The 26,197-nt window shown below is 40.3% G+C and overlaps 3 protein-coding genes across 5 annotated transcripts; 1 reads left to right on the top strand and 2 right to left on the bottom strand.

The window, feature by feature from the left end:
* Positions 1–5,096: 5,096 nt before the first annotated feature.
* LOC131691066 (probable very-long-chain enoyl-CoA reductase art-1) lies at positions 5,097–8,553 on the bottom strand. Its single transcript, XM_058977229.1, has 5 exons — positions 8,426–8,553; positions 7,997–8,355; positions 5,910–6,126; positions 5,735–5,850; positions 5,097–5,671 (listed from the first exon to the last, which is right to left on the bottom strand). Exons 1-5 carry the CDS (start codon positions 8,429–8,431, stop codon positions 5,467–5,469), a joined length of 903 nt encoding a protein of 300 aa, XP_058833212.1. The 5' UTR covers positions 8,432–8,553; the 3' UTR covers positions 5,097–5,466.
* Positions 8,554–16,332: 7,779 nt separating this feature from the next.
* LOC131690465 (anillin) lies at positions 16,333–21,572 on the bottom strand. 2 transcript variants are annotated; one of them, XM_058976250.1, is made up of 9 exons: positions 21,284–21,571; positions 20,893–21,219; positions 19,190–20,835; positions 18,984–19,125; positions 18,668–18,826; positions 17,889–18,441; positions 17,520–17,821; positions 16,833–17,458; positions 16,333–16,760 (listed from the first exon to the last, which is right to left on the bottom strand). In XM_058976250.1, the coding sequence occupies exons 1-9, from the start codon at positions 21,299–21,301 to the stop codon at positions 16,643–16,645; spliced, it is 3,891 nt and encodes a 1,296-aa protein (XP_058832233.1). In that variant the 5' UTR covers positions 21,302–21,571; the 3' UTR covers positions 16,333–16,642. The 2 variants fall into 2 exon arrangements, with proteins under 2 accessions (XP_058832233.1, XP_058832234.1); XM_058976251.1 differs by lacking the exon at positions 18,668–18,826 and having other exon boundaries at positions 21,284–21,572.
* Positions 21,573–21,787: 215 nt separating this feature from the next.
* LOC131690703 (zinc finger protein with KRAB and SCAN domains 1-like) lies at positions 21,788–25,621 on the top strand. Of its 2 annotated transcripts, none has more exons than XM_058976637.1 (2): positions 21,788–22,038; positions 22,118–25,621. In XM_058976637.1, exons 1-2 carry the CDS (start codon positions 22,016–22,018, stop codon positions 23,091–23,093), a joined length of 999 nt encoding a protein of 332 aa, XP_058832620.1. In that variant the 5' UTR covers positions 21,788–22,015; the 3' UTR covers positions 23,094–25,621. The 2 variants fall into 2 exon arrangements, with proteins under 2 accessions (XP_058832620.1, XP_058832621.1); XM_058976638.1 differs by having other exon boundaries at positions 21,788–22,049; positions 22,118–25,620.
* The last annotated feature ends 576 nt before the right edge of the window (positions 25,622–26,197 follow it).

The following is a 26,197-nucleotide window of genomic DNA, read 5'->3' on the forward strand; positions in this document are numbered from 1 at the left end:
CTATTTGTTATCCGATTTGGCCCTTAATTTACTTTATTTGTGCATGCCATACTTAAAGTGGCCTATTTCTAAAAATATTAAGCAAGACGAATGCATTTTGACCCCACTATGCATATGTGTAATGAAATATTCAATAATCAGGGCCGGTGGGTAATGTGGGTAGTAAAGGTAGTATTATCCACTTGAAAATAATCGAGTTTGTAATTACCCACTCGAAACTTTGGAACAAATCTAACATTTCAATTTTGCAACGCATGTGCCTCGGGTGCATGTTTGAAATTTTCGAGGTATGACCAAGATTCCATTTGCACAAACGCGTCGCAAGTGATTTATGTGAATTTATAGCAAGCGTATGTAGAGGTAGATGGGGTAAAATACACCCCTAAGAAAATATAATCATAACTTAGCTATAGACTATTAATTGGGAGAATTTAATTAATGATATCATTTAGTCAACATTTAGTTCTAAAATCACAATCGCTTTGCAAAGTATTCAGGAACATGAAAAATATTCAATTTTTCAAAATCATGAATTGCTTTTTGAAAAATGGACAGGGCAAAACGCACCTGTGCAGGGGTAAAATTCACCACAACAACGGGGCACAATACATCATAACAAATATCGAAATAGCTGATTTTAATGCAGAAGATCGCCAAAATTGCAGCATTCCAATTAACAGCCTAAGTGTATTCTACTTCACTTCGGTTATGTCTCTGACATTACCTACCCATTTTTTACGCGGGGAATACGTACCGCGAAAAAATCACGTTCATTGGAAAATCCGCGTAAAAAACCGCGTAATTCGAAAATCCGCGTAAAAAAACTTCCGATTTAGCAAAATTTGCTAATTCAATCAATATGGATATTTTCGGAATGGTCTTGAAGAGTAGGTGCCAGAAATTGATTTTTGACAACATTTTGAAATCAAAGATGGCTTCTTCCGGTTCAGCGAAATTCGTTATAACTCAATCAATATGGATATTTTAGGGATGGTCTTGACGAGTTGGTGTCAGAAATTGATTTTTGACGCCATTTTGAAATCAAAGATGGCGACTTCCGGTTTAGCGAAATTCGTTATAATTCAATCAATATGGATATTTTCGGAATGGTCTTGACGTGTAGGTGCCAGAAATAAATAAATATGCACCTACCCCTCAAGGTTTTCCATGAAAAATTGATTTTTGGCGCAGTTTTCAAATCCCAGATGGCGACTTCCGGTTTAGCGAGATTCTCTACAACTCAATCAACATGAGTATTTTCGGAATGGTTTTGACGAGTAGCAGACAAACATCGATGTTTGGCGTCATTTTAAAATTCTAGATGGCGACTCCGGTATACCGAAATTCCCGCATGAAAAATCTGGGCAATCATCTAAATAACCCTCAAATATAAGATAATCATAAACCAGCAAAATGCAAAATATTCATTCAAACTAAACCACCCTAATGGTGCTTACAGAGTGGCGGCGAGAAGCTGAGTTGGCGCTGGAACTGACATTAGAATGCGAGAAACCTGCTTGCTGCAAACCAAAGGGATGATGTCAGAGTGAAAGCTGAGCGGATCGGCGCCGACTGCCTGCTTTTACTCTGACAGGCTCCATTTGATATGCTGCGAGCAGGTTTCTCGCACTCTAATGTCAGTACCAGCCCCAGCTCAGCTTCTAGCGGCGAGAAACTGAGCTGGAGCTGGAACTGATATTAGGATGCGAGATGCGAGAAACCTGCCTGCTGCAAAGTAAAGGGATGATGTCAGAGTGAAAGCGGGCAGTCGCCGCCGATCCGCTCAGCTTTCACTCTGACAGGTTCCATTTGATATGCTGCAAGCAGGTTTCTCGCATCTCGCATTTTAATGTCAGTGCCAGCCCCTGCTCAGCTTATCGCGGCCACTCTGTAAGCACCCTAAGACTGCTGGCTGATTCTGACGACAAAGTACCGCTACCTGTGTTTCCAAAAGTGCTTGAATTGAGTCTCGTAGATCGTTATTCGGTGCATCCGATTTGCAGCTGAACACCGATGCATTTTCCTGTTTGTCTTTCAGGTATTGGCTGTAAATATCCTTTATTTGGAAATACACCTCGTCGAATTGGAGACGGTAATTGAAGACCGACGTTATATCCTCCAAATGCTCTGTGTGCTCCTCAATCGCAGTTTGAACGGCTTCGAAGTTTCCGGCAAGTTCCGTGAGCTTTTGTCGCCTTTCATGTACTTCCCCGACCGAAGGTTTTCGCATTTGCATATGACGCGCGACAGATAACTCCCATTTAAGTTTTGCGAACATAACCTCTCGTTGCGAATGCAACTTTTTCACGGCGGATTGTCCCATAATCTGGCTCGAAAGACCAAAATGTCCCGGATTGCGAATAAGCGGACTGTATATGAGAGAGATTGCAAAGAACTTGAACCTGATAACCGGAGCCCGAGAAACAGATACACCGGAGTAGTTTGCAGTAAACCGAAAGAACAAATATATAAATGACCGCGTTACAAAAACTACGTCTTTATTTCGTCATGTACGCACATCAAGTGAAATTTTTCCTTCCCTTTTCTCTGTTTTCGTTTTATTATAGTGAATTGTAGATAGACCGGCAGTGGCGTAGCCAGCAAGGTGGGGGGGGGTTGTTAGGGGTCAAGCCCCCCCCAACCAAAATTAATTGAATTGAAAAAAAATGATTGGTGGTGACCAATTTAAAATAAAAAAAAAATTTAATTTTTTCATATTTAAATAATAATTTTGGAAGTACTACGATGTACTTCCAAAGACGGAATGCGGAGACGGCGTATGAACAATGAATTCCAACACTAGCTTGGAGAACCACCCATTTGTTCGCTCGGCGAAATTTGGGCGGCTGCATGTTTTCAGAATGGTGAACAACTCGGTAAAATGGCTCTAGAAACTCATCGTTCTCAACACGTTGCATTCAAAATCACTAAAAACGCGTTGATCTCCTGTCAGCATGCTCCAGGTTTTTTGACCGTAGAAGACAACCGGTCCAATGAGCGATTTGTAGAAGATTAACTTCATTCGGTGTCGTACCTTCGTCGATCGAAGGGCTTTTCGAAGCCCAAAGTAACAACGTTCACCTGCTAGAATACTTTTCTAAATTTCTCTGTTGGTGTCATTATTAGCGGTCATTAGTGAGCCCAAATACACGAGCTTACCAAGTAAACGAAATGGCGACTAGGCGGGTTAAAACATGCCAACGAGTGGTAGGCTATTGAAACATTGTTCTAGGCTACCCGCTGTAATTCGCCAACAATCTGCCCTAATTGTGCGGGTATCAACCAACTCGATATCGATCTATTTTCGCTGGTCCGAAAATCCGTATTTGGGCGTTATATGCTAATTTTCTCAACGATATCGGTTGCTAACGGTGATTAAGCAATATGATTGCTCGGAAAACTATTTGCAGCAATCCCGCTTAACACCCTTTTTAAAGATGGGACATACTACTTCCTCCATCCAATCTTCCAGTAAAATCTGTTTCTCCCAGATCTTTAAAACCACCTAGTGGAGTATTTTACACAACGCCTCTCTTCCGTGTTTTAGTAGCTCACATGGCAGTTGATCATTACCAGCGGCTTTATCAGTCCTCAACCCGCCGATCACCTCATGAATCTTCGGTGGATCTTTCGCTGGGAATCTGTTGTCGGCTGCGCATGTCCCCAGACTGATTCTTGCGATACTCTCGTCGTCTACTGCTATTTCGATGTTCGTCATAATACACTTATCGATCAGCTCGCACTCGGTCGTGAGAAGGTCTCCATTAGTACCTCTTCATATGTCAGGCTGTGGCACATAGCCTTACAGATGCTTCATCGCCTATCTTCCTGTAGGCGATTTCAAATCTATATTCGCACTGTGGAAGATGCGCACATTTGTGATGTTGGAGCAAATTTTTTCGTTCATTAGAACGTGGTCGATTTGGTTATAAATTTGTTAATCAGGTGATCTCAGGGATGAGGTTCATGTAGCTGATGAGGAGCTTCACTTTCCGCCGCGGGCTCCAAATGCGCGTAAAAGGTATTTCTCGTTCTCGGGTTGCGCTTCGTGAGGGCAGTGCACGTTAACGATGCTTTAGTTGTAGAAAAGGCCTTTGATCCACACACCTCCTTTCTCTGATTGTCTGGTACTTGATTACGTGTTGGTGCATCTTGCCCAGCACTACAAAGCTGATTCCCAACTTGTTTGCTGTGCCGTCGCTCTAGTAAAATGTAACCGCGCGATGCCCGCTTTTCCACACATTCTGTCCTGCCAAGCAAAGTTCCTACAATGCTTCGTCTTTGAAGTTGCGAGTTTTCAGCTCATTGTGTAGGATTCGTTCGAACCCAGGGAAGCAAAAAGACTTACAGTTCGATGTGCCAAGTTTCCAATCGTAGTCCTTTTTTCGTTACGTGGGCTTTGATCGATTATTCCGATCTGCCTTGTCCTCCTGATTCTTCGTAACGTGTTTTTCGGGCGGCTTGTTGGGTTTGACACAACCTCCTGTCTCCTCGGATAGCCGCGCGGGGTTTCTTTGCCACCTCACGTATTCAGTTCTGTCTACGGTAGGGTTATAGCGCACATGCCCACTCGCACCTTCTCATTTCTCTTCTACTGCAGAAGACGGTAGTACCCAGTCGATGCCGGGATACAAATTAAATGTCATCAATAGACGCACAGGAAATCATGAGATAGTGAACACTGGGAAGTATTCACCATTTGATGACCAACCTTCGAAGTTGATGGTTTCGAATTTTTGTGATGTTGACCGTAAGATATATTCCATTTTAAAACTCTATGAAAATATTGAAGGTATTCTTTTTTTTTTTTTTCTTATTTTTAGAATAGAATGGTAACCGTTGAACGGGTTTTGTTTGTGAACTTTCAATATTTTATCAAATTTACAATGTATTGAAGCATTTTCGAAAAATCGACGATTTTCGTAACCCCCCCAACAAAATTTCTGGCTACGCCACTGTAGACCGGCGATGCATCGAGGGGTGCACCGCAACAAACATTCACCTTTACTAATAATTCATTTGGCACTAACCACAAATGATCTACGGATACAGAAGTATTTCGGGTATCAAAACAAATCTAAAAAACATCTAATTCGTCCAATTTACGAAATGTATTTATAGTTTACAAGAAAACTATCATCGAAGGAATGAATTATCTAAATCTGAAAGATTATATTAACCTCTCCCTCTCTATCGTTTTTTTTGGCCAAGCCCCCTGCTTACAAGTACGTTTTTAAGTTAATTGAAAACCCACTTACTTTATAGAAAAGAGCAACGTTACATATACATCCTTGAGAGCTAAATGTTGCTTGTTACGTGGCTAATAAAACTAAATATCCTGCAGTGACTATAACAAAACATAGAAGGCATTTGACTTTGTTGACCAAAAAATAATCAACCAAATGCATGAGCAAAGGGAATATTAAAAGCTACTTTGTTTCAACCAACTATCCATAACTTAAATATTCAGATGATAAACGGAAGTATTGCCTTCCTGCCTTTTGGATAATCCTTGAACTCCTTCTTGTAGTTCTTATGTTTGCCGATAGCCCACACCGTCATTTGGTACATTCCAGCAGCCGCGAAAATAAGAGCCGGGACGCACGTGGTCATCAGCGAAAACGACAGCCAGGAGAAAAATTCGTACGTATAGTTCGGACAAGAGACAAAACTGTGAATGGTAACGTGTGATTCAATAAGTAACAAAAAAAGTTAAATGTGTACGGAATCTTACTTGAACAACTGCGTCAACGGATTACTATCCGGAACTGGAATCTTACGAACCGTAGATCCAGCCGGTCGAAGATTTCTCAGCAAAACGTGAATAGATAAATTGCCTAGTTCACTCATCTGTAAGCATTCGGGAAAAAATGTCAACGAAGCTTGGAAAACACTTCAATTCTACTTACAACGAAAGCACCCAATCCGGCATACAGAACGGCAGTACTCGGTTCGGTGAATAGTGGGTGATTCACATGGTATGCAACGTAGCCGGCGAAGGACCAATAGTAAGCGCAGTTTTTGAAGAGATTGCGCAGCGGCATGGTAGCATGCGAGAAGCGATGCACGAACAGTGTTTCCAGCAGACGTTTGGCATAGTGACCCACCCAGCAGGCTGCGGCGATGCTGAAATATATAGACATTGCAGTGAAGTAGGTGGTAATAAAGACGCTGAATCCATCTGGATTCTATGGGATTCAGTGTAGTTAGGTAGTATGTATGTGAAATTCACGGATGAAAATTACGTCAATCCCACAACGCCAGGCGTTTTGCTCCTTAGTCATATGATAAGAGTTCGTTTTCGCTTTTCCGTCAGCAAACCAGAGCTTCTGTATTTGCTTCCCGGGACATCACTCGGGACAAGTCAGTTGCTTTTGACGTTCGCATATGTCTCGTGTGAACTATTTGGAATTTTGTTGTGTATTTACCCAGGTAACCAACAAGCATTAATCTATGCAGTAAAGTAGCGTAAAATTTGCATTCGGGATGCTTCTTGCAGTATGCTGGCATTCGTTATGCATAACTGTTGTAAATCAGCATTTGAAAAATTGTTTAAAAACTTCTTGCCAGTAAGCAGCATTCTGAATGTACAACAGTAGTAAAAAAGCATTTTCATAGCACAGCAGTAATGTATATTTTACCAAAAGCGACCTTTAAATAGCATTGAAAACGACTTAAGTGTTTATCAAATAGCCGTTAAGACGCATTCAGCATGTTTATTGGTTACCTGGGTAACTAGTGCTAATTTGGGTACTAGTTCAGATACAACGTCTAATTAGACAACCTGATAGTGCTAGTTACTGAAGAGATGAATTTGAAGCACAAAAAATCGATACTTAATTTAACATACAAGAAAGCATTTACCCACGAAAACACTCAGGTAACTAAAAGCTTTATCAATGAATATATCATGTCAAACGACTATTAACTTGTTTTCCTGGCAACAAAAATAGTTATTAACAGACCTTCAGCCAAAAATTATGCCAAATGACCTTACTTCTTCCCAATTTGGATATGGCATGTTTCCCTGAAGATAACAAAATTATGTCAAGTGACTTTCAGTACGACAACTTCTCAAAATTATACCAAGTGACTTCTTTACACATATTTAAAAATTATGCCAAATGACCTTCAGTGATCAATTCTCAAAATTGTGTCAAATGTCCATTATGCTAAATAATCTTATGCCAAATGACTCAGGCCCGATATATTTTGAAGTTATTCAACGGGTCAGGTTTTGAGTCAACAGTTGTTTGCGGTTCTACCCGCACTCAAGGTCTGTCGCGTTACAACAGCAATGCAAACATAGAAAAGTAAAGCTTCCCGGAACATTGTTGATCACTTGCTTGAGTGACATCAGACTTGGCATTATAATATTTTCACGCAACTATTACATACAGCAACATCGGGCTTTTTACCATTTTTTTAAACGCAACTGACCCATCAGAAGCTTCTCCTATTAAATATTTTTGCAAGGCAGTGCTAGTGACTTTACATCAACGTGATTGGGCATATATATGCACCGAAAATGAATGTAATGACGAACGACGAAAACTGTTATTCTTCATTATCATTATGTTCCGCTTTACGTCACATGCGATTGAAGTCAGCGAAGAAACTGGTTACATATTTATATAATTGAACCGCGAGGTATTAAGGGCATTTTCGAGATAGCACATAGAAAATTTCTCCAAAATATCTAGCTTATATGTTTCTGCATGAGACTGATTTGATCAATTCATGGGTCAATATTGACACTTTGAATTAAATGTTATTCAACCCGCTATCAAATGTTGCACGGAAAGACAACTCGTAGTTGAAATGTGCATAAATAATTAATGCATAAATTTATAAATTTTAAAACTCTTGAGCTGGGATCGATAGTCACTTTGATGTGACAGGGTAGCTTTGGTTTTTACGTAACCTTTACTCGGTTACTGCCGGGCATGACTTTCAAGATTTACAAGTATGAAGCAGGCAAAAAAGCATTACTTACTTAGCCGTCATGCTCAATGGATTGGAGGCGGCGGGTCCATAGATCAGAGACGGTCGCTGGTAGAAGATTAAATAAACAAATATAGGTCCAGCGTATTCGGCAAGGAAGACTCCCTTCCAGCTGATCTGTGGCCCCAGATCACGCACGTACAACTTTCCACCGGCACCAACATCGAGTGACTGCAACGTGTCAGTATCCTTTAAGGTTTTACCACGGGGTTCCAATCGTAACGCCTGCCGATGGACTGTGAGCGATTTCTTCAGATTTTGTATCTCATTTTTCAGTGCTTTGATAGTAGTGTCTTGTCTGACTTGGCACTTTCCAAGTGATTTTGAGTTTTTGGCGTCTAGAATTTCAACCTGAAAACAAACAATAAAACATGCATTTAGTCTGTCCTACATCAGTATTTAAATGCGTAATTGAACTTACTTCCATACTGTAGAAATACCAGATAATTATGAGTGATTATGGATTAATCGAACGACACGATACACGAACGCAAAACCGCTTCGGCGAGGAGAAGACGAGAAAGCAAGAGTACTTATTCAAAAGGTCCTAAGTGACATTGAGCTCGAACTGAGAAAAACGAGGCTGAAGTTTCATGGACCTAAAACAAATCCCTATTAGAGAACAAATATGCGTTTTGATGGAACAATTATGCCAATATAGTCTAAGGACTATGCTCTTTAGGTAAATAATGCTAAAAACATGAAATGTTTAGTGCTAATGTAGTTTTTAAGCGCTTTAGAATGATGCGTCCTTTTGAAAATTATAGGACCTTTCACATAGGTCTTCTTTTCGGGCCCAAGAATCATACGACGCTGCACATACGGCTTTTTTCCAGCAAAGGTAGCTCTTACGACGAATATTGAATTTCTTCAAAGTTTTCGACAAAATGAGCACCGGAATACGAATGTTCTTCATTACTATGGTAAATAGTTGCACTGGATTTAACAGAAGTCTTGCAGAAAAAAAAAATGCGGGAAACTTTAGTTTATATTAACAAATCATTGGCTGGAAGTGGTTAAAACCAACGAATGGCATGTTACTTTAGAATAACTAAGCTTACCAATTATCATTTAATTTATTTTACTTATTAAATTCAACTTCGAAAATAAGTCGCATGAACAGAAGAAAATAATTTCTTTTATTTTGATGCTTAGGACGTTTTTACTAGGTACCTATGTGAAATATTTCGCGCATAGGTCCTTTTATTTTAAAAGGTCTCAAGTGCAAAATTTCAAAATATGATCATGAAAACTTTGCGACTTTTTATATAATGCTTGTTATTTTGATAAATACTGTGTATAATGAATCCTGGTTTTCGGTATTCGTTAGCTATGTTGTAATCACATGCTGTGCTGCAAATAACTCAGTTTGTTTACATTTGTCACTAAGGTCCATTTGAATCAGCACTCTTGAAAGATAACTGTTTTGACGTTTTTACACGCTACCGTCGAAAATACTCACTGAGAAGTTAATGTTATTAGGTGACGCGCGGTTGTTGTTGCGCCGCACAGAGGAACTTTTGGGTGAAGAAACCGGCCAAAAGTGAAATCAAAATACTTGGAATCGAATCTCCTAGGATATCTCAGCATACAATTTGGCAGCATCTTTTGATTATTTCGTTTTGTTTATGGCCCTTCATTACTGACACCCTCACCCTATGGGCAGATCACTCCAGAAATATACATCGATTTCGGAACAAAAATGCATTTAACGTCCATTTTTACACTCCCTCGCAGCGCAGACAAATCTGTCAACAAACGCCTTACACTGATCCACTTCGTTCGATGTTTTATTGGATGAAGAGCCAGTTTCTTGCAGAGCTTTGGCGTCTTTTTTAGAGGTAACTTTGCAACTGCGACCACTATCCAGGTTATCTTTTGTGGCTGACCCTGTTTGCTCTACAATGACATGTAGCATTTCCAACATATCTGCATATCCAACAATTTCGAAACCCATTTCAGTCAGATCGTCCACCACTAGTGACCAGAGCAGGGGTGATAGCATACCTCCCTGGGGACAACCTCTATTGGCTGTTATAGTTGCTTTCGTGTCTCCCAACGTTGCTGTGATCTCTCGACTCTTGAGCATTGCAAGAATCCAGTCCCCTATTGGTTTTTTCAATCCTGTTTTTACCAGGGCCATGTGAATTGATATGTAGGACGTATTATCAAGAGCATCCTCGACGTCAAGAAAAGCGTAAATTGCTATTTCCTTGAAATAAGTGTCACTAAGGTATGTAGGGCTGTTTCCGTAGATTTGCCCTTTTGATATGCACACTGGTACTTGTTTAGCGGAACATTATATAAGTGCTCCGTTCGAATATAGTGGTCGAGCAGATTTTCCATCAGTTTCAGAAGTGTTGATGTCAAACTAATAGGTCTAAAGGCCTTGGGTAGTGTCAAGTCTTTTTACCCGTTTTTGAAATATTAAGAACTTCTCTACAGCTTATAGGTGTGTGCCCAAGCATAAGACTGGATCTCAGGATGTTTAGTAGATCCGGAAGAATCATGTCTGCTGATTTTTATAAAAATATTGGAAGAATGCCATCAGCGCCGGTGGATTTGTAGGGTTTGAAGGTGTTGATAGCCCATTTAATTAGAGATGGTGTGAAAATCTGACAGGCCAGTTTCTGTGATGCCTCACAAGTCCTTTAAAGACGGAGTCCATCACACCATCGCCTTTTTTCACTTGCTCTAGGCCATTTGAGTGATCCTTTGATAAGGCTTTTTGAAGGCGTACTGCCTCTGGAAAGTTTCCGATGTTTTCACAAAACTCGCGCATTGATAGTTTTTTAGCCTTTCTCAACTCAGTGTTCTATTTGGTAAGAGCGGTCCTATAGTTTGACAAGTTACCAGTAATCTTCGCTTTATTGAACAGACGCCTAGCTTTCTTCCTAAGTGTTGCTAGATTTTCGTTCCACCAAGGAACATCACGACATACAGACCTCGTTACAAGAGGACAACTGGCATTGTAGGCTGTTATGATCCTCATTTGTGGGTCGTTTGCGCATTATCCAGGTCTGCCGGAGATTGGATCTTATTGCAGGTGTGAGTGGGATACACACCAATTTGTTTTCCTTATTTCCCTGTGTTTTTGCACTGTGAGTTTATTGGTTTCTATGGCGAACATTTTGTGTCTGTGATCCGACAGACTAGGTTCGTCAAAAACGTGCCAACTCTATCTTTCCCGTTTTCTGAGCGCTGCATAACGTGAGGTCCAGTACTTCGCTCCTAACTGTTGTCAATTCCCTTGTTACATACATTGACAACATTTGACGACAGGTATTCTAGTGGGCACTCACCTCTAGTATTTATATCCTTGCTACCCCATATTGTGTGATTTGCATTGGCACCACTTTCAATGATAAAGGGCTTGTTCATGCTTCTGCAGTACTTTAAGAGGGTATCGATTTCAGAAGATGGTGCTGTATTCGCATCGCCAGGGAAGTAGGCAGACGCGATCACAATCTCCTGCTTTCCCCTAGCCGTCGGTGCCTCCACTGTTATTGCAACGACGTCTCGTTGAATGAATCCTGTAATTGGCGAGAATTTAACTGCTTTGTTTATCAAAACTGCAGCTCTTGGAGTTGGCTGATCGTTACAATATACTGGGCCCTATTCTCACAGTCACGTCACTTGGTGACTAGAAGGAAATTTGCTCCTGTAGAAGAGCAAAGTCTGGGCGCTCTTTGGTAAACCTCCGTGCAAAGACGCTTGTAGCACCTTTTGTATAGTGAAGGTTCGCAATAACAAACAATATTATCCGTGAAAAGTTGAAAGTTTTTTGATTTTGATGCATTTACTTCCCAGTGTGCCTTTAAAATGTCAAAAACTATTGATTTTCAACATCTCGTAACTCGCAATAACAAACAATATTTATCTGTGAAAAGTTGAAAATTTTTCGATTTTGACACATTTACTTCCCAGTGTGCGTTAAAAATGTCTAGAACTATTGATTTTTAGCACCTCGTATTTCACAATAACAAAAAATATTTATCTGTGAAAAGATAAAAAAAAATCGATTTTGACGCATTTACTTCCCAATGTTCGTTTAAAATATCTAAAACTATTGATTTTCAACTCCTCGTAACTTGCTATAACAAACAATATTTATCTGTGAAATATCGAAAGAAATGTATTTTCTATATTTCGATATTTCCAATTATCCGCCAAAGCACGGTATTTAATATTTCACCCATTTTTAATACGGGTTCTTTGTCGACATGTCACATAACAAGCAAACCTGTTTTTCTATTGTCGCGACCCTTCGCAAACGAAAATACATGTCACAGTTCAGTAAATGTACATCTGCTTGACAAATCAGTTCTATTTTGAAGCATGTACAAATTTTATGACATGTCACGAGGAAAATGTATCGTGTCATAGTACACGCACTTGTGTCACATGTCGCAAGAATCCGCAACTTGTACATGTCATCAGATGACTGGTCATAATCGTGACATTTTCCAATTATGCTGGGATGTTATTATGTCTGGTATATTGTCATCTTTGGGAGTCTTGGTATGGAACACTACAAAATTAAAAGAGTCGCAAACAAGGGCTCATCGAGATGCACAGGACACCTCTAGAGAGAACTTGGCCCTAAACCCACTTCATACATTATTGCGACTATGGCTAAGTGGATAATAATGCTCGCCAAGTTATGTGCTAAATTTGATCACAATGTAGCTTAACTAAAAAGAATGTAGTCGTATCAAAGTTTCAACAAGATATAATCAATGCAATACTGCTCTAGTGGAAAAGCCCCCGGACCACGTTAATGTACAGTATGATGCCGAGGGAATGCATCCGAGGGGCCACAATGACATATTCTGACAGGTTAAATGAAGTTGCGTTTAGGTTTTTTTTTTTATATATCAGTAGAAAAAGTGTTGTATATAATCAGATCCAGATGAGGTTTTATGGTAATTGTTTCTATCCGTATTTTTTAAAAGGACTTTTTGAAACGAATTTTGTAAAACATAATGAAAATGATTGAGAGGAGGGCTTGGACTTTTTCGCTCTTCCAAGAAATCGTCTAGTTAATGGTAGCAGAGTGACAAGTGAGAGGTTATTATTTCGGTTCTATTCACTTCACGTTCGCCAATATGATCAGTTTTTTGGAGTCCATAGGCAGAGCTAAGGTCACTAATATACCTGCTACTACTGCCATATACACCGCGACTGGTAGAGTTACAGCTCATTCGCAGCAGCAATAAACACATTATTTTGTCGTTGGCCCATTAGTCAGGGCAAGCTGTAAATACCTCTGTCCCATCACAAAGGACCAAAGGAGTGACATTAACCTTCTTAGCCTAGTCTCTCCCAACGATTTATTATATCCCCTTTAAATTGAAACGGTCGGTACGGTTGTCCTCGTTTCTTCCTCCTTTAAGATTCAAAACAATTCGTCAATTAAATTATTCATGAAATGAATAATTTAATTGCCGTCTAATTTTGAAACATCTGCAAACCCAACTCTGCACAGTAGGCCTGGCCGTTTTAATATTTGCGACATATGAAAATATGCTTCAAATGTTAATGTTGACAAGAAAAACATTACAGAATAACTGCAGTGTTTTCCAGGATACTTTTCAATACTGGCTGTGTAAGGGTTAGAATAGAATAGAGGGAATGTATCCGAGGGGCCAGCACTAGCAGGTTTGAGTGCGTCGTATTGAAAATATCCGCGTATTTTAAATGTAATTAAAATTACTAATAAAAGTAATTAAAACTACTTCTGTTGTACTTAATACTTAACGTAATTAATGTTGAAGTACTTAAAGTATTTTGTGTATTTAAAGTACAAAAGATCTGTACTTAAAAACTTTCCGATAATTGAATTACAGTCAATTTGTCACGTACTTTTTAAATATTGGCGGTACTTAATGTACTTTATGGTATTTAAAGGTACTTAACCCTCCGGCACTCGCGCCGTTGTATTTTGTGCAACACATTCAGAATCTCTAGCGAAATCTTATTTCAGCACCAGCGGCTGCTCATTCGGGGAGCCATTCGCGCGAATGCTGGAGGGTTAAAGTAACAAATTAAGTAAGACTTTACACTGCGTTGTATTGAAGATTTAGTGCTTGCCCCTCGAATGTATTATTTCAACAACATTCTGTAATTTTTCTATGCAAAAATGTCGACAAGCAATTCGGTGACGAAGCTTTTTGTAGAACGTCTCTGGAAAAAACACGATTTGCGGTGATAACTGCCATAAATATAAATCATAAATCAGGGTTATTATATTTTATCACCATACTTCTAATATTACCCAAAAATTTCAAAAAAATTAGGATGAACCTGCGACTTATTTGAAAATTACATTGAGTTATAAGTTAGTATGGAAAACTAAAGTGTATTCTACTTCATTGCGGTTATGTCTTTGGCATTAAGCAACCATCTTTTTTAGCGATTCTATAAGTAATTACTATTGAGGCTAAGGTGTCCGTTTGGTGTATATACCGATAAATAAACGGAGGCAAAACCAAGCACGTTGTTTTACTCATAAACAAGGTTCGGACTGCATAAGCATTAACAGATAACAGGACCCTCTGACCTTTTACGGAGTAAAATTTCATGGTAGATCCGCAGTTCGACCAGAAAGTCGCATAACCCTTTTGTTTTCAGTTACTGTATTTTGACGTAAGGCTGCAGAATGTTCCGTGCCATAAAAGGGAGAAAAATCGAACATCGATAATTATCAAGGAATTTCATGCGGTAACCAAACTGTTCGAGTTAGTTGTTTTGGATCTCATTTCCTTTTACTGCAAACACTACATTGCAGATGGATTCCAAACCGATGCTATTTAGACGGATCTATCTGAGGTCTTCGACAAAATGAACCAATGTATCGCAATAGCAAAACTGGACAAACTCGCTACTCATGGACAACTTCTGCGCTGGTTTCGTTCCTACCTCGATGAAAGGCAACTCCAAACCAGCATTAGGGACTCTCTATCTGCATCGCTCCGTGCTACACCCGTCATCCCGCACGGAAGCCATCTCGGCCCAGCAATATTCCTCCTCTATTTTAAGGACTTACCTTACCGTTCAGGCTAGAGCCTTGTTGTTTCTTCTTGTATGCAGAAACCGTCTCTACTCCACTCGGTCCATTGCTGCTTGTCGCCAGCCTCTCAGTCTTCGAAAGGTCCGCAGGTCGTCCTCTATCTGGTCGATTCACCGTGCTCGCTATTTTAAGGACGTCATTATTAAATTGAAAATATCACGCCTTTCTTTCACCGACGACATGGACATTTTTCGAAATATACGGGATAAAACTGATGCCTAGTTTCTTCAAAGTGTACTGGAAAGCTTTAGTAGGTGGTGTGATCTAAAGAGAATAATTTTAAATTCAAGCAATAGCTCAATCATCACATTCACGCGGACGTCATCCGATTCCGTTTAACTACCATTTCTTTGACTCGAGCATTCCCAGACACTCTCACGTCAAGAATCTCGGAGTCATCATGGATCCAGCACCAACGTTCAAACCACATAACTCATACATCTTGGATAAGGCATCAAGACAGCTTGAGGTCATCTTCCGAACAGTGAAAAATTTTAGGGGCGTATACTGTCTAAAATCGCTATTTCTCTGTTGTCTCTTTCTTGGTGAAACAGATTTCAGCTGCCGAGCGACGAAAACCGTTATCAGTTAATACAGCTCGACACTAGGTATCTGGAGGGTCTGCTTTCGAGTCCTGTTCATCTCAGACTTATTGTGTGCCAGGGTGCATTGCTCTTTAATTTTTCTTTCCGCATTCGAACTTTACGCAATAACTCTCTCCTGCGATTAACGTTCAGAAGAACAAACGATGGTCGTCAGAGCGCTGTTACCGGACTTTAGCGTATCTTTAACATTGTGGCGACGGTCGTCGAATTCTTTTTGACGAGGAATTCGATAAAAGCTAAATATTGTTCATCAATGAATGTAATTAGTTTTAAGTAACACCATTTGGGTCAAGGGGTCTGTTGGTGACGATAAACAAATAAAGCGGTAATCTCTGAAAACGAAAAACAGTTTTTGTTCACGCCGTTTGCAAAATATTTATGATAATCAATCACTACACTACCAACGCCTCGGATGCATTGATTCATTTTCATAAAGATTGTGTGAAAAGCTGCCAGAGAAAACTCCTTCGCTCGTTTTCAAAGATGATCGCACTTCAACCTTCTAAAGCTATTTTCTTTACCCGCTAAAGGTACTATATCCTTCAGACATGATTCGAAGCCTACCTTGTAAAATATTTCGGACTATAGTAGGACAAAGAAAACATTTTAAAGGTAGTTTTCTTTCGCTCTATTTGTGATTTGCATAATTGAAACAGTTAAAAAATCAAGTACTATATTTTGTTTAGATGTGTAAATTAAATGGCGCAAACGGTAAAAAAATCGGACAAGCAATATAACGAAACACGTCGGCAAATAAATGAATGCCCCGACAAAAAGTTCAGAACAAATGGAATGTGAAAATGCTTTCGTAATTGAAGTATTTAGATTATTTGGCAAAATCACACTCATTGCAAATATAAAATATGCGTTTGCTCCGAAAATATATAAAAGATACAACAAAGTTGTATAATACTACCTATGTTTGATCTGTACAAAGCCCATCTGAGGCTAGCGCGGGTCATCAGAAACTCGTGCTCTTGTTGTTTGTCTTCCCCCATGTTTTCAGCAGAACAAGTGATTTGTTTAATTGAGCGCACCATTCGTCGCGTTCTTCCTTAGAATCTGCCGACAGTAGATGCCTGTTGGAATATAGCGACACGATATTCGTCATTAGTGTCGTGACATTCGAAGAAAATTGTAGTTGAACTTACCGTTGGATGACCATATTTCCATGCTTTTCCAGTACTAGCGATTCGACATCGTTAGGTTGAGCGGGTCTGCGGAATTCCAACAGGAGTGTATTTAATCGAGAACAAACAAGTCGTGGAGCAACGGCTACTTGTTGAGTGCAACAATTCTGTAAATCGATGCTTCCGATTGGAGGCTTGCGTTTCTCGTCGTCCGGATAAGTCCAATATTTAAGTGCGTGACCGTAAAGCCGACACCAGCGACGATGCCACGCCCCGAAACCGGAAACGTCTTCGAACATCGTGAGAAAACCACGATAGTCAACGGTGACGCTAAGTTCACAATTTACCTCCATTTGAACTGTACCTTCGAGCGGACTGACACCCGACACTGGGTTTAGCGTCCACATGGTTCGCTGAATTTCTTTCAGAGAAAAAATTATGAAACCATACTGTACTAGTGCGGAGCTTCGGACAGCATGTGGACCAGCGGGAGATTGTACCGGTGGCATGATCAGCCGAGAGTTGCTTTTGATACCTTTTGGCGTATGCAGTTTGCTGGAGCCCTTCTTATTCTTCGCAATGTGATATTTGATCGCGTGTGGTAGTATTTCTGGCTGCGCTGTCATGCCGTATATTTCCAAAGTTATCTGTCAATGTAGTGACTGTGATACACAAGTGTTACTAGTGAGTGGAGCAGCATATACATACCTTAAAATCAGCAAACACATTGCTCAGTTGGAGCACATCGGGAAACTGAACCAAATGGGGATCTTTTGAAGTCAGAATCGTTTGTGTTGCCAGTACGGTTTCGTTATATTTTAGTAGACAAATCAAATGATGACCACAAAAGTCCTTATTCTGCGTTATCTTTTCTATGTAATGCCGCTTCAAAGGAAGTGTGATTTTTTGAACAGTTAGGCGACCCTTGTCGGTAGGAGCTCCTGGCGGTCGGAGACATCCTTCTACACGAAGACGCTGAACTTCGTCCAGAATTGCTTGGCGACGATGCGCTAAAAATAGAAACAGAGAGGTGAAATCGAATCACTGGACATTATGTAGAAGAAAAATAGAACTCACTTGCTACTAAGAGATGTCGCTCGCCCTCAACCGATTCCCTGGAGCCGGAGAATTCTATTGTCGCAGCACATAGGTTCAATGCCTGACTTGTCTGTGCAATTACTGTCTGTTGTTTGCAGACTTCATCCAATAACTTCTTTACCTTGTCTTGTACGAGATAATCATTTTCGTCCGAAAAAGTAGCACTGCTCGTTGCAGTCGCTGTAGAGGTGGCATCATCTGATTCCTCCGTGGTAGATTCCACTGTTCTTTGAGGGTGCACTGGAGTGCGTATAATCTTTTTTACCGGTGTTGGGTTGTTCGAGTTTTGTTGACGGCGATAGAAACTGACCGTGTGAACCAGTGTGACCATGTTGTTATCGTCAGATGGGTTTATTTTCAGCTCTGACTTGACCGGGCTGCTGTAGTCTTCGTTGATGATCTGCTGATGCTGGGTTGTTGGCTTCTCGGGGTCTTTTTTTTCTTCGGCTTCATCTTCGTCGATTGTGTGGTACGCTGTATTGCGGGGATTTTTCTTGTATGAAAAACTATTCGAAGAAACAGACGATTTACGCTGCAAGAGGAGTAAATTATTTACATTTCGTATATTTAGTTTATGATTCGTTTGAAAAAACACTCTGTTAGTAATTTGATGCAATAGTTGACAAAACATTTGGGTTAGATGACCACGATTTGAGTGTGAACATGCCGGTGAATAAAAGTGCCAAACATCGAACCAAACAAGCAGAGCTAGCAAGAAAACATGTAAGGGACAGATCATCGCAATTATTGATCCTTACTGGTGTGTCATATTCTTCCCCATTCTCCTCATCAAGTGCTTCATCCAGAAACTGATCCATATCGTCAAGTATACCAGACACTTCGCTCGTCGAACTGTTCTGGCTCTGATGGCTCTGCCCTGATTGTCGCTGTTGTTTGCTACCCTGCTGCTGATCAATCTACAAAATTTGGTTGTGTGCGATGCAAACACATCGCGGATTAGGAAAAGTGCAAGAATACCAATCAAACGTGCTCAAATTTAGTACTACAACTACGTAATCTACTGCTCAGAACTATAAGCCAACTGACAAACAACATTCGAAACTTTCATGCTACCTTTCTATCGTGACTCTGTCGTCGTCTGCCGTAGCTCACACGACGATCCTGTAACTTGACAGCTTGCATTATTTCCTGACCCAAACTGACATCACATATCCCATCGCCTAGCTCGGGATCATCATCGTCGGAGTACATGTAGCTGTTTGTGTAATAAGTAATATATTAGTGCACAACCATTAGGCAGATCTCAAAGCTAAACCCACCTATCATCATCCTCGTCGATGGGATGCCCATCTTCGTCCACGTCGTCATCGTATTCTTCCTGTTCCTCCTCGCCATAGCAGTCATGATAGTAAGTCTGGTTTCGTTCGCTCTCTTCCCCGGAAACGGTCGCTGTCGTGTAATTGTCTCCTTCCGATTCTGTAGTTTCAGTTTCAATGTCACTCAACGTCGGATAGAGGCGCCCACTTTTGGGGGCAGTTACCCGAATGCGTTTAACTTCGTCCAGCGTGGAACGCACTTCTGGACTGATGTGTTCTTCACCACTTCGCCGTTTATTACCCGATGATGTCGCTGCGTCGGATTTCCTAGCGCTCATAGTTAGATAACCATCTGGAGGCATCGGAGGTGGTGAAGGAATGGGTTTTTCTATGAGAGCATCCGACGACATGTCTGTACGCTTGGAGAAACGATTCAGTAGCATTTCCATTTCTTGTTGTCGCTGGCGTCGAGTTTCTTCCAAAATTTGCGATTCCGACAAGGTGCTATTATTGGACATTAGTGCTGCAAAGGTGTTTTTGATCGCGGAACCTGATGCTGTGGAAGCCGCTGCTGGTGGTTTGTTATATGTATCGATTCTTTGCTTTTGAGAAACGGGTTGTTCTTTTGGAACTGTTCCTATGCCGATGCCTTGGACAGCGAGACAAGGAGTGTGCTTTGCCAAATTGTTTGTTGTAGATTCTCCAGTAATCTGTTTGATTGACGGAGCAATTCCGAAAGGTGATTTAGGTACAAGCGCTTGGCCTTTGTTCTTTTCAAAAATAGCTAGACGTTCCTTAAGTGACATTTCCGCCGGATCTTTCTGGTTTCGAAGAATTGATTGCCGTTTAGATTTTTCGAACATAGCAGCTCGGTCCGATACTAGTCCTTTACTGATTTCAGCTTTCTTTACTGGTGGTTGTATCTGTTCTTGGGCTGGAACACGCTCTCTAGAAATATTAGGCATCTCAGGCGCGCGAACTTTTTTCAATGGAACCAAGGCCTTTTCGTTCATTTCTGTTTCCTGCTTTTCTTGGGGTTGTTTCGTTTGCCCTTTGTAATCGTACACCAGCTTGGAAGTGCTTGATTCTCGCCTCTGGAAACCCTGCGATTCCAAGGCATCCATCACCTTTTGGTCCCACTTTAAAGTTTTCGTTGCAGCTTTGTCAAGATCCGTACCGGAAGGCTTTGCTGGACTGAGAATCGATTTGGGTGGATTGGGCGCCGGGTTTTTCTTGGTTGGCATTTCCGAAGACTTCATGCTTTCCTTTTTCTTGGGGCTTTTCTTGCTAGGACTCCTGTCTGGTTTCACAATTTGGAGCGTTTCTCGGTGATGTGTTATATCAGGATGTGAGGTATCATCTTCCCAATTATTGATCGAGTCAGCCAACATTGCTAGCTTAGCCAATTTTGGCCGAGGTCTGATGTTTTCTTTTGCCATGACATCATCTTCATGAAACCGTCCCTCTGTACGATGTACCGGTGATGATAGATCCTGGGTTTCAGAATAAAGTGTACCTAACCGCTGCAGTTGATTGCGAGAAGAATCTCTTATCAGGTTTTTAGTGTCGACATCATCCGACTTGTTCTCCACCTTTCGGGTAATCTTGCCATTAGCATCCACTTCACATTCTGCTACTTCTACCTCAACCTATTAGTAAAACAAAATTGATTATATCTGACAAACCGTAAACAAGTGCATACATACTTGCACATTCGACCCGGTAGTTATATTGATTTCGACAGCTACATCAACATCCTTCCCGGAACCGCTACTCTCAATTTTAGTAGTATTGGAAGCATTGGTCGTACTGTTTGGACTGCGACTGCCAATCACAACAGCAGTATTAGAACTTTTCTTTGGGGTTTTGTTATACGCTCCTGTCGCACCAGGCGACTTTTTGGCCGGAGATTTTGGAACCACCGACGATGTAGACGCAGTAGGTATGTCGTAGTTGAACTCCGACAGAGGAAATTTTGACGTGTTTGTAATCCCCAAGGCGGCAGCTCGTTTTTCAGCTCGCTCTAGTATATTCTAAAAAATAACTCGATTTTCATGTTCAACAAAATTCCCTATCGAACAAGGTGTGGTTATTTACCTGCGTAAATGGATCCATTTTTACATTAGCTTGAGACGGGAAAACGCTTTGCGGTAACGGTCGATTACACCAAAGGATAACTGTTTTAAATTGACACGAAAATCAACACTATTTTGTCTGAAAAACACTATGTTCAATAACCGCAAGGTTTTATTACACCTTTTTGATAAAGAGCAGCTCTATAACTGTTTATTCAGGGCGAAAATACAGACAAACCCACCAATTTATCACTCCGCCATCAGAATCATCAACGACTGTTACGATTTGCTGCCAGGCAGTGCAAAAATTTGAAAACCGTCGCAGAAATGAGATGGCGTAGTTTGTCTGTGCACTGGCTTGATATAGGAAAGAAAAAGATGGAATGTATTTCGACATATGTGTGAGTGTTATTCGGGGTGTCGTGCGTGAGTATGTGTGACACAAATGCGCGAATAGAAGATGTGAGCAGGCATTTTTTCAGTTCGCTTGATGGGAACTGGTGGGAACCAAGTTGGGAACAGAAAAATATCAAAAAGCTTGACAGCGTCAACAAGAGAAAATTTTCCAGTTTGTAGCTTTACTCGCACAGCCGATTATTGTTTAGAAAAAAAAACTATTCGCTTGTGTTTACTAAAAACAAAATTAATCAATATAATAAAAATTTTTCCCTTCTGCTAGTTTCAATTAACCCGCTGTCGTGTTTAGAAGCTCTTATTTTGCCGAGACTGAATTTCGTGTTCGAAATTAATCGGCATGAATAATAGTGTGTACGATGTGTAAGTTACCTGTACGAAATGTAGCATCACTGGATCCAGAATGGAACGTGTTTCATTTCCTATATTGATTCTTTTCCAGGCCGAATAACAATCCCGGTACGTACTGCAGGTTGTGCTTTTCGCAGACAAAAGTGGTACCGATCTTTCCACTTGGAAGCAATCACAATCAAAAGCTGATTAATCAGGTGTACCAGTGGACCGGCGTACAAATCAACTATCAGGAAGATTTTACTTGTGCAATCTGCTGGAAATGTATGGTTTATTTGGAGGAATTTCAGCGATTTTGTGATCGCTGCAGGAAAAACGACTGGACGATCAAGCAAAAACGAAACGATCAAATCAGGCAAGTACAGAAAAGTGAAAGCCAAGAGAACAGCAACAATCAAATGGACGACCGCAGATTTGGGTATATGTACCCGCTGATGCAACCTGCCTTAGGATATGAATTTCGGCTGTCAAACGAACCCCGTGAACGCACTGCCGGGCCTGAACCTCCGAGAACGGTTGCTCGTGTGTTTAATGAAACGCAACCATCGGTCAGTCATTTGGCTAAAACGGAGTCGCGGATAGACATTGATACGGAGTTCAAGCATGTGCTTCCGGTGGAACGGCTTCCGGAGGAGCTTGTTAATATGCTCGATCTACCGGCGACTTCTTTGAAACGACCTGCTGTTAGTAACGAAACCAAATGTGGAGAAATATCAGTCCCGAAACAACGCAGCAGTCAGTATCAGAAAATTGTGGAATCAGGCGGAGTCAAATGTCCCATCTGCAAAAAGCCTTACACCACAGACAAAAATCTCAAAAAGCATCTGCGCCTGCACACCCTATCGCTGCCGTTCACCTGTAATGATTGTGGAGCAAAATTCTCCGAGCGTCGGGACTTTCAGAAGCATCAAGATCGATACCATGGTCCCAACGCTACAGCTTCGGTGTCAGAAATATTCCACTGCGAATTCTGTTCCAGAGTTTTCACTCGCCAGCGCGATTTGACCAAGCATTTACGCCTCTTTCATGAGCCACCAGAGGATGTTAAGTTAGGAAACATAAACTAATATGTTTTGATGATTATGTCCAGGTTGGACGGACTTACGAAGGCATTGCTACGGTAAGAATTGCTTCAATCACTCGCAATTGCATACTGTTCAGTATTAGACCGACACCGGTCTCATATCTAATGAGAAGTTGTAAACGGCAGAACAAATAGCAAGAGAAAGACGAGATTTTCTTGGTTTGGTAATGCTGATATAAGCCGTTGGTCTCATAAGCCAGTTTTATGATCGAGCTCCGACATTGAAGCATTTTTAATAATGTTCAAAAAAGTGTTTCAAGTTCCTCGGGCTGTTTAGCGGAATATGTTCTCTTAATCCATATAATGGTTTTTGTTATACTTTTTAGATTCCCCTGGTGGATTCTTGAAGTGTGACAAAAAATCCTTATTGGGATAAAGGTAATTTTTGTATAACGCTAAGTTGTCAATATCTCTTCGTTTTCCTACGACAGTTTATCAGGAAAGAATCGAAAAATGAACAAGTGGAACAGTGAGAATGAAATTATAGCGATAGCGGTTTTTGCAATTGTTCTGTACTCTAATGCAGTTTTTGCTTGATCTCGAAATTGAGTTAGGTCCAACCGCAATCGCTGTTAGTGCATACATTTAGGCAGTTTGACTCAGTTTCAATTCAAGCAAAAACCAAAGAAGTGTTAGTTGCAAAAACTGTCCAAATCAGAGGTCAAGTTTCACAGTGGAGTGTAGTACCAATGCTTTTGAGACTTACATTCTGCAAGCAATTGGGAAATTGAAAAAAAAATCGCTCTGATCCGTCGGGTCTTCACAGGATCTGGAGCTACCGATCTTTGTCTTACAGCTAATATTCATGTAATACCTGTTGATAGTGTATTCTGGCATGGCAGCAACACCTTGTTTCAATTGTGGAACGTTCGATGGACAAACGCTCAACGGATTAGACTAAGGTAGGATGACCTCCTATTGTGCCTAAGCGATTATTGTTAACACACGGGTTGTAGTATCCCTGGTGTAGAGGTACCAAAGTGAGCCACTTGTCTTATAAATAATTCGTCATACGGATTCTTGACCAAGATTATTCAATTTAACCCACATACAAGTTTTCCGTACATTTCCGATCTGAATGAAATAACAGAATTTTAAAAGAATTTTTTTTTCTAATTTTAATTTGTGTTGTAAATCAGGTATCCTTACTAGTTAACCCTTAAATGAATACTGTTGCCATTTAGCAACATAACGGATTCTATGATATAAAGCCTCAACAAAAGGTAAATATGGTATCCATACCGAAAAATGAGTACCAATGAAAAATGAATTTAACAAAATATATTTTGTTAAACAAAACAACAATATATTTTATTAAAATAACGGATAATTATAACAAATACCAACGGTAAATGAGAACAAGTATCAATTACAGTCGTGATTCGTTAGTTGGATCTTAGCGTCTGTCCAGCTAACGAATGTGATTCGTTAGTTGGACTGACTGTTAAATGTCAAAAACACTCCAAAGTAGATACTCCAACTTAAGTAGTTCTGTTTATAAGTCGTGATTCGCTGGTTGGACACTTTTTAACTGGACCGCTTTTTAGTTGGGCCTCCGCTAGTTGGACCATTGTCCAACTAAAAAGCATCTGAATGTCAAAATCCTATGTCAAATTTACTTTGACAATCAATCTGACAATTATTAGAGATGTGAATAGATGCAATTACACTACTAACGTCTCTTTTGGAGAGTTTTCGACATCTGGCAGTCTAATTCGTTAGTTGGACAGAGGTGTGGCCCAACCAGCGAATCACGTCTGTATTGAAACGGGAATGATAGGTACATTCACTGAAGCGATACAATAATGCTAATAGTTTTCATGTCAGTCATATAGTAAGAAGCACAAACACCGAAGGACACATCATAGACGTTCGTGAAATAGGGTAAAAATCAATCATTTGAGTATGTAAAACATTGAACGATAAAATTTCAGTAAGGAACCCCAATGCTCTCGTTATTCCGTTCAGCCTTTGAACTCTGTGAAATATCTGTACAACTTACTGTGTAATAAAGCAAAAAACTGAGTGATATGAAATGTGCATTTATTTTTCCATTACGTTGTAATTCTAATTAGAATCGCTTGTCACTATACAGTCGTGATTCGCTGGTTGGGCACTTTTTAACTGGACCGCTTTTTAGTTGGGCCTCCGCTAGTTGGACCATTGTCCAACTAAAAAGCATCTGAATGTCAAAATCCTATGTCAAATTTACTTTGACAATCAATCTGACAATTATTAGAGATGTGAATAGATGCAATTACACTACTAACGTCTCTTTTGGAGAGTTTTTGACATCTGGCAGTCTGTCCAACTAACGAATCAAATTCGTTAGTTGGACAGAGGTGTGGCCCAACCAGCGAATCACGACTGTAATGTAATGCATAATAAAATGGGTGCAGGTCTAAATCACTAATAACCATTCAAAGTAGCTTTGACCGCATTGGCCACCTATGACGGCTCATGATGCCACCAGGAATCTCGTCAAGTTCGTAAGCTAATATCACACCTATTCCTCAGCGAATTCTTGACCGATTTTTCCAAACTTAATTTCAAATGAAAGATACAGTAACCCCATTGACTGCTGATAAATTTGATTCGGTTCTGGATTCAGGTTCCGGAGTTACAGGGTTGTTAGTGAGGTCACCCTGTAATTTTCCATATAAACCGTTACAATCGTAATACCTCAGAGGCTAAAAACTATTGAAATGGTTACCAAATTATTTAAATTGGAATATCTAGATCACTGATTGTAAAACAAACATTCTTGGAATATATTGTCTACCATCGACAATTCCGGAAGTCCCGGATTTCAGGCATATTCCACAAATGAGGTCACATCGATTCATCGGTGATGACTAAACCGATTTTCACAAATAAAGTCTCAAATGGAAGGCATAGGGTAAAAAAGGTATTTTGGCCCACTTTAGGACATAGTTTTTAAAATTTTGCGAATAAGACATAAAGACTGCAAAGGTTGGTAAATATACTCATACACAACATCGGCTTACATCTGACCATCAATACAGATCCCTTAAAAACGTATAATTTACTAAGAAATCAATAAAAGTTGTATTTTTCATAAAATAC

The sequence above is a fragment of the Topomyia yanbarensis genome, chromosome 3 (assembly GCF_030247195.1).
Source record: "Topomyia yanbarensis strain Yona2022 chromosome 3, ASM3024719v1, whole genome shotgun sequence".
Taxonomy (NCBI): Eukaryota; Metazoa; Arthropoda; class Insecta; order Diptera; family Culicidae; genus Topomyia; species Topomyia yanbarensis.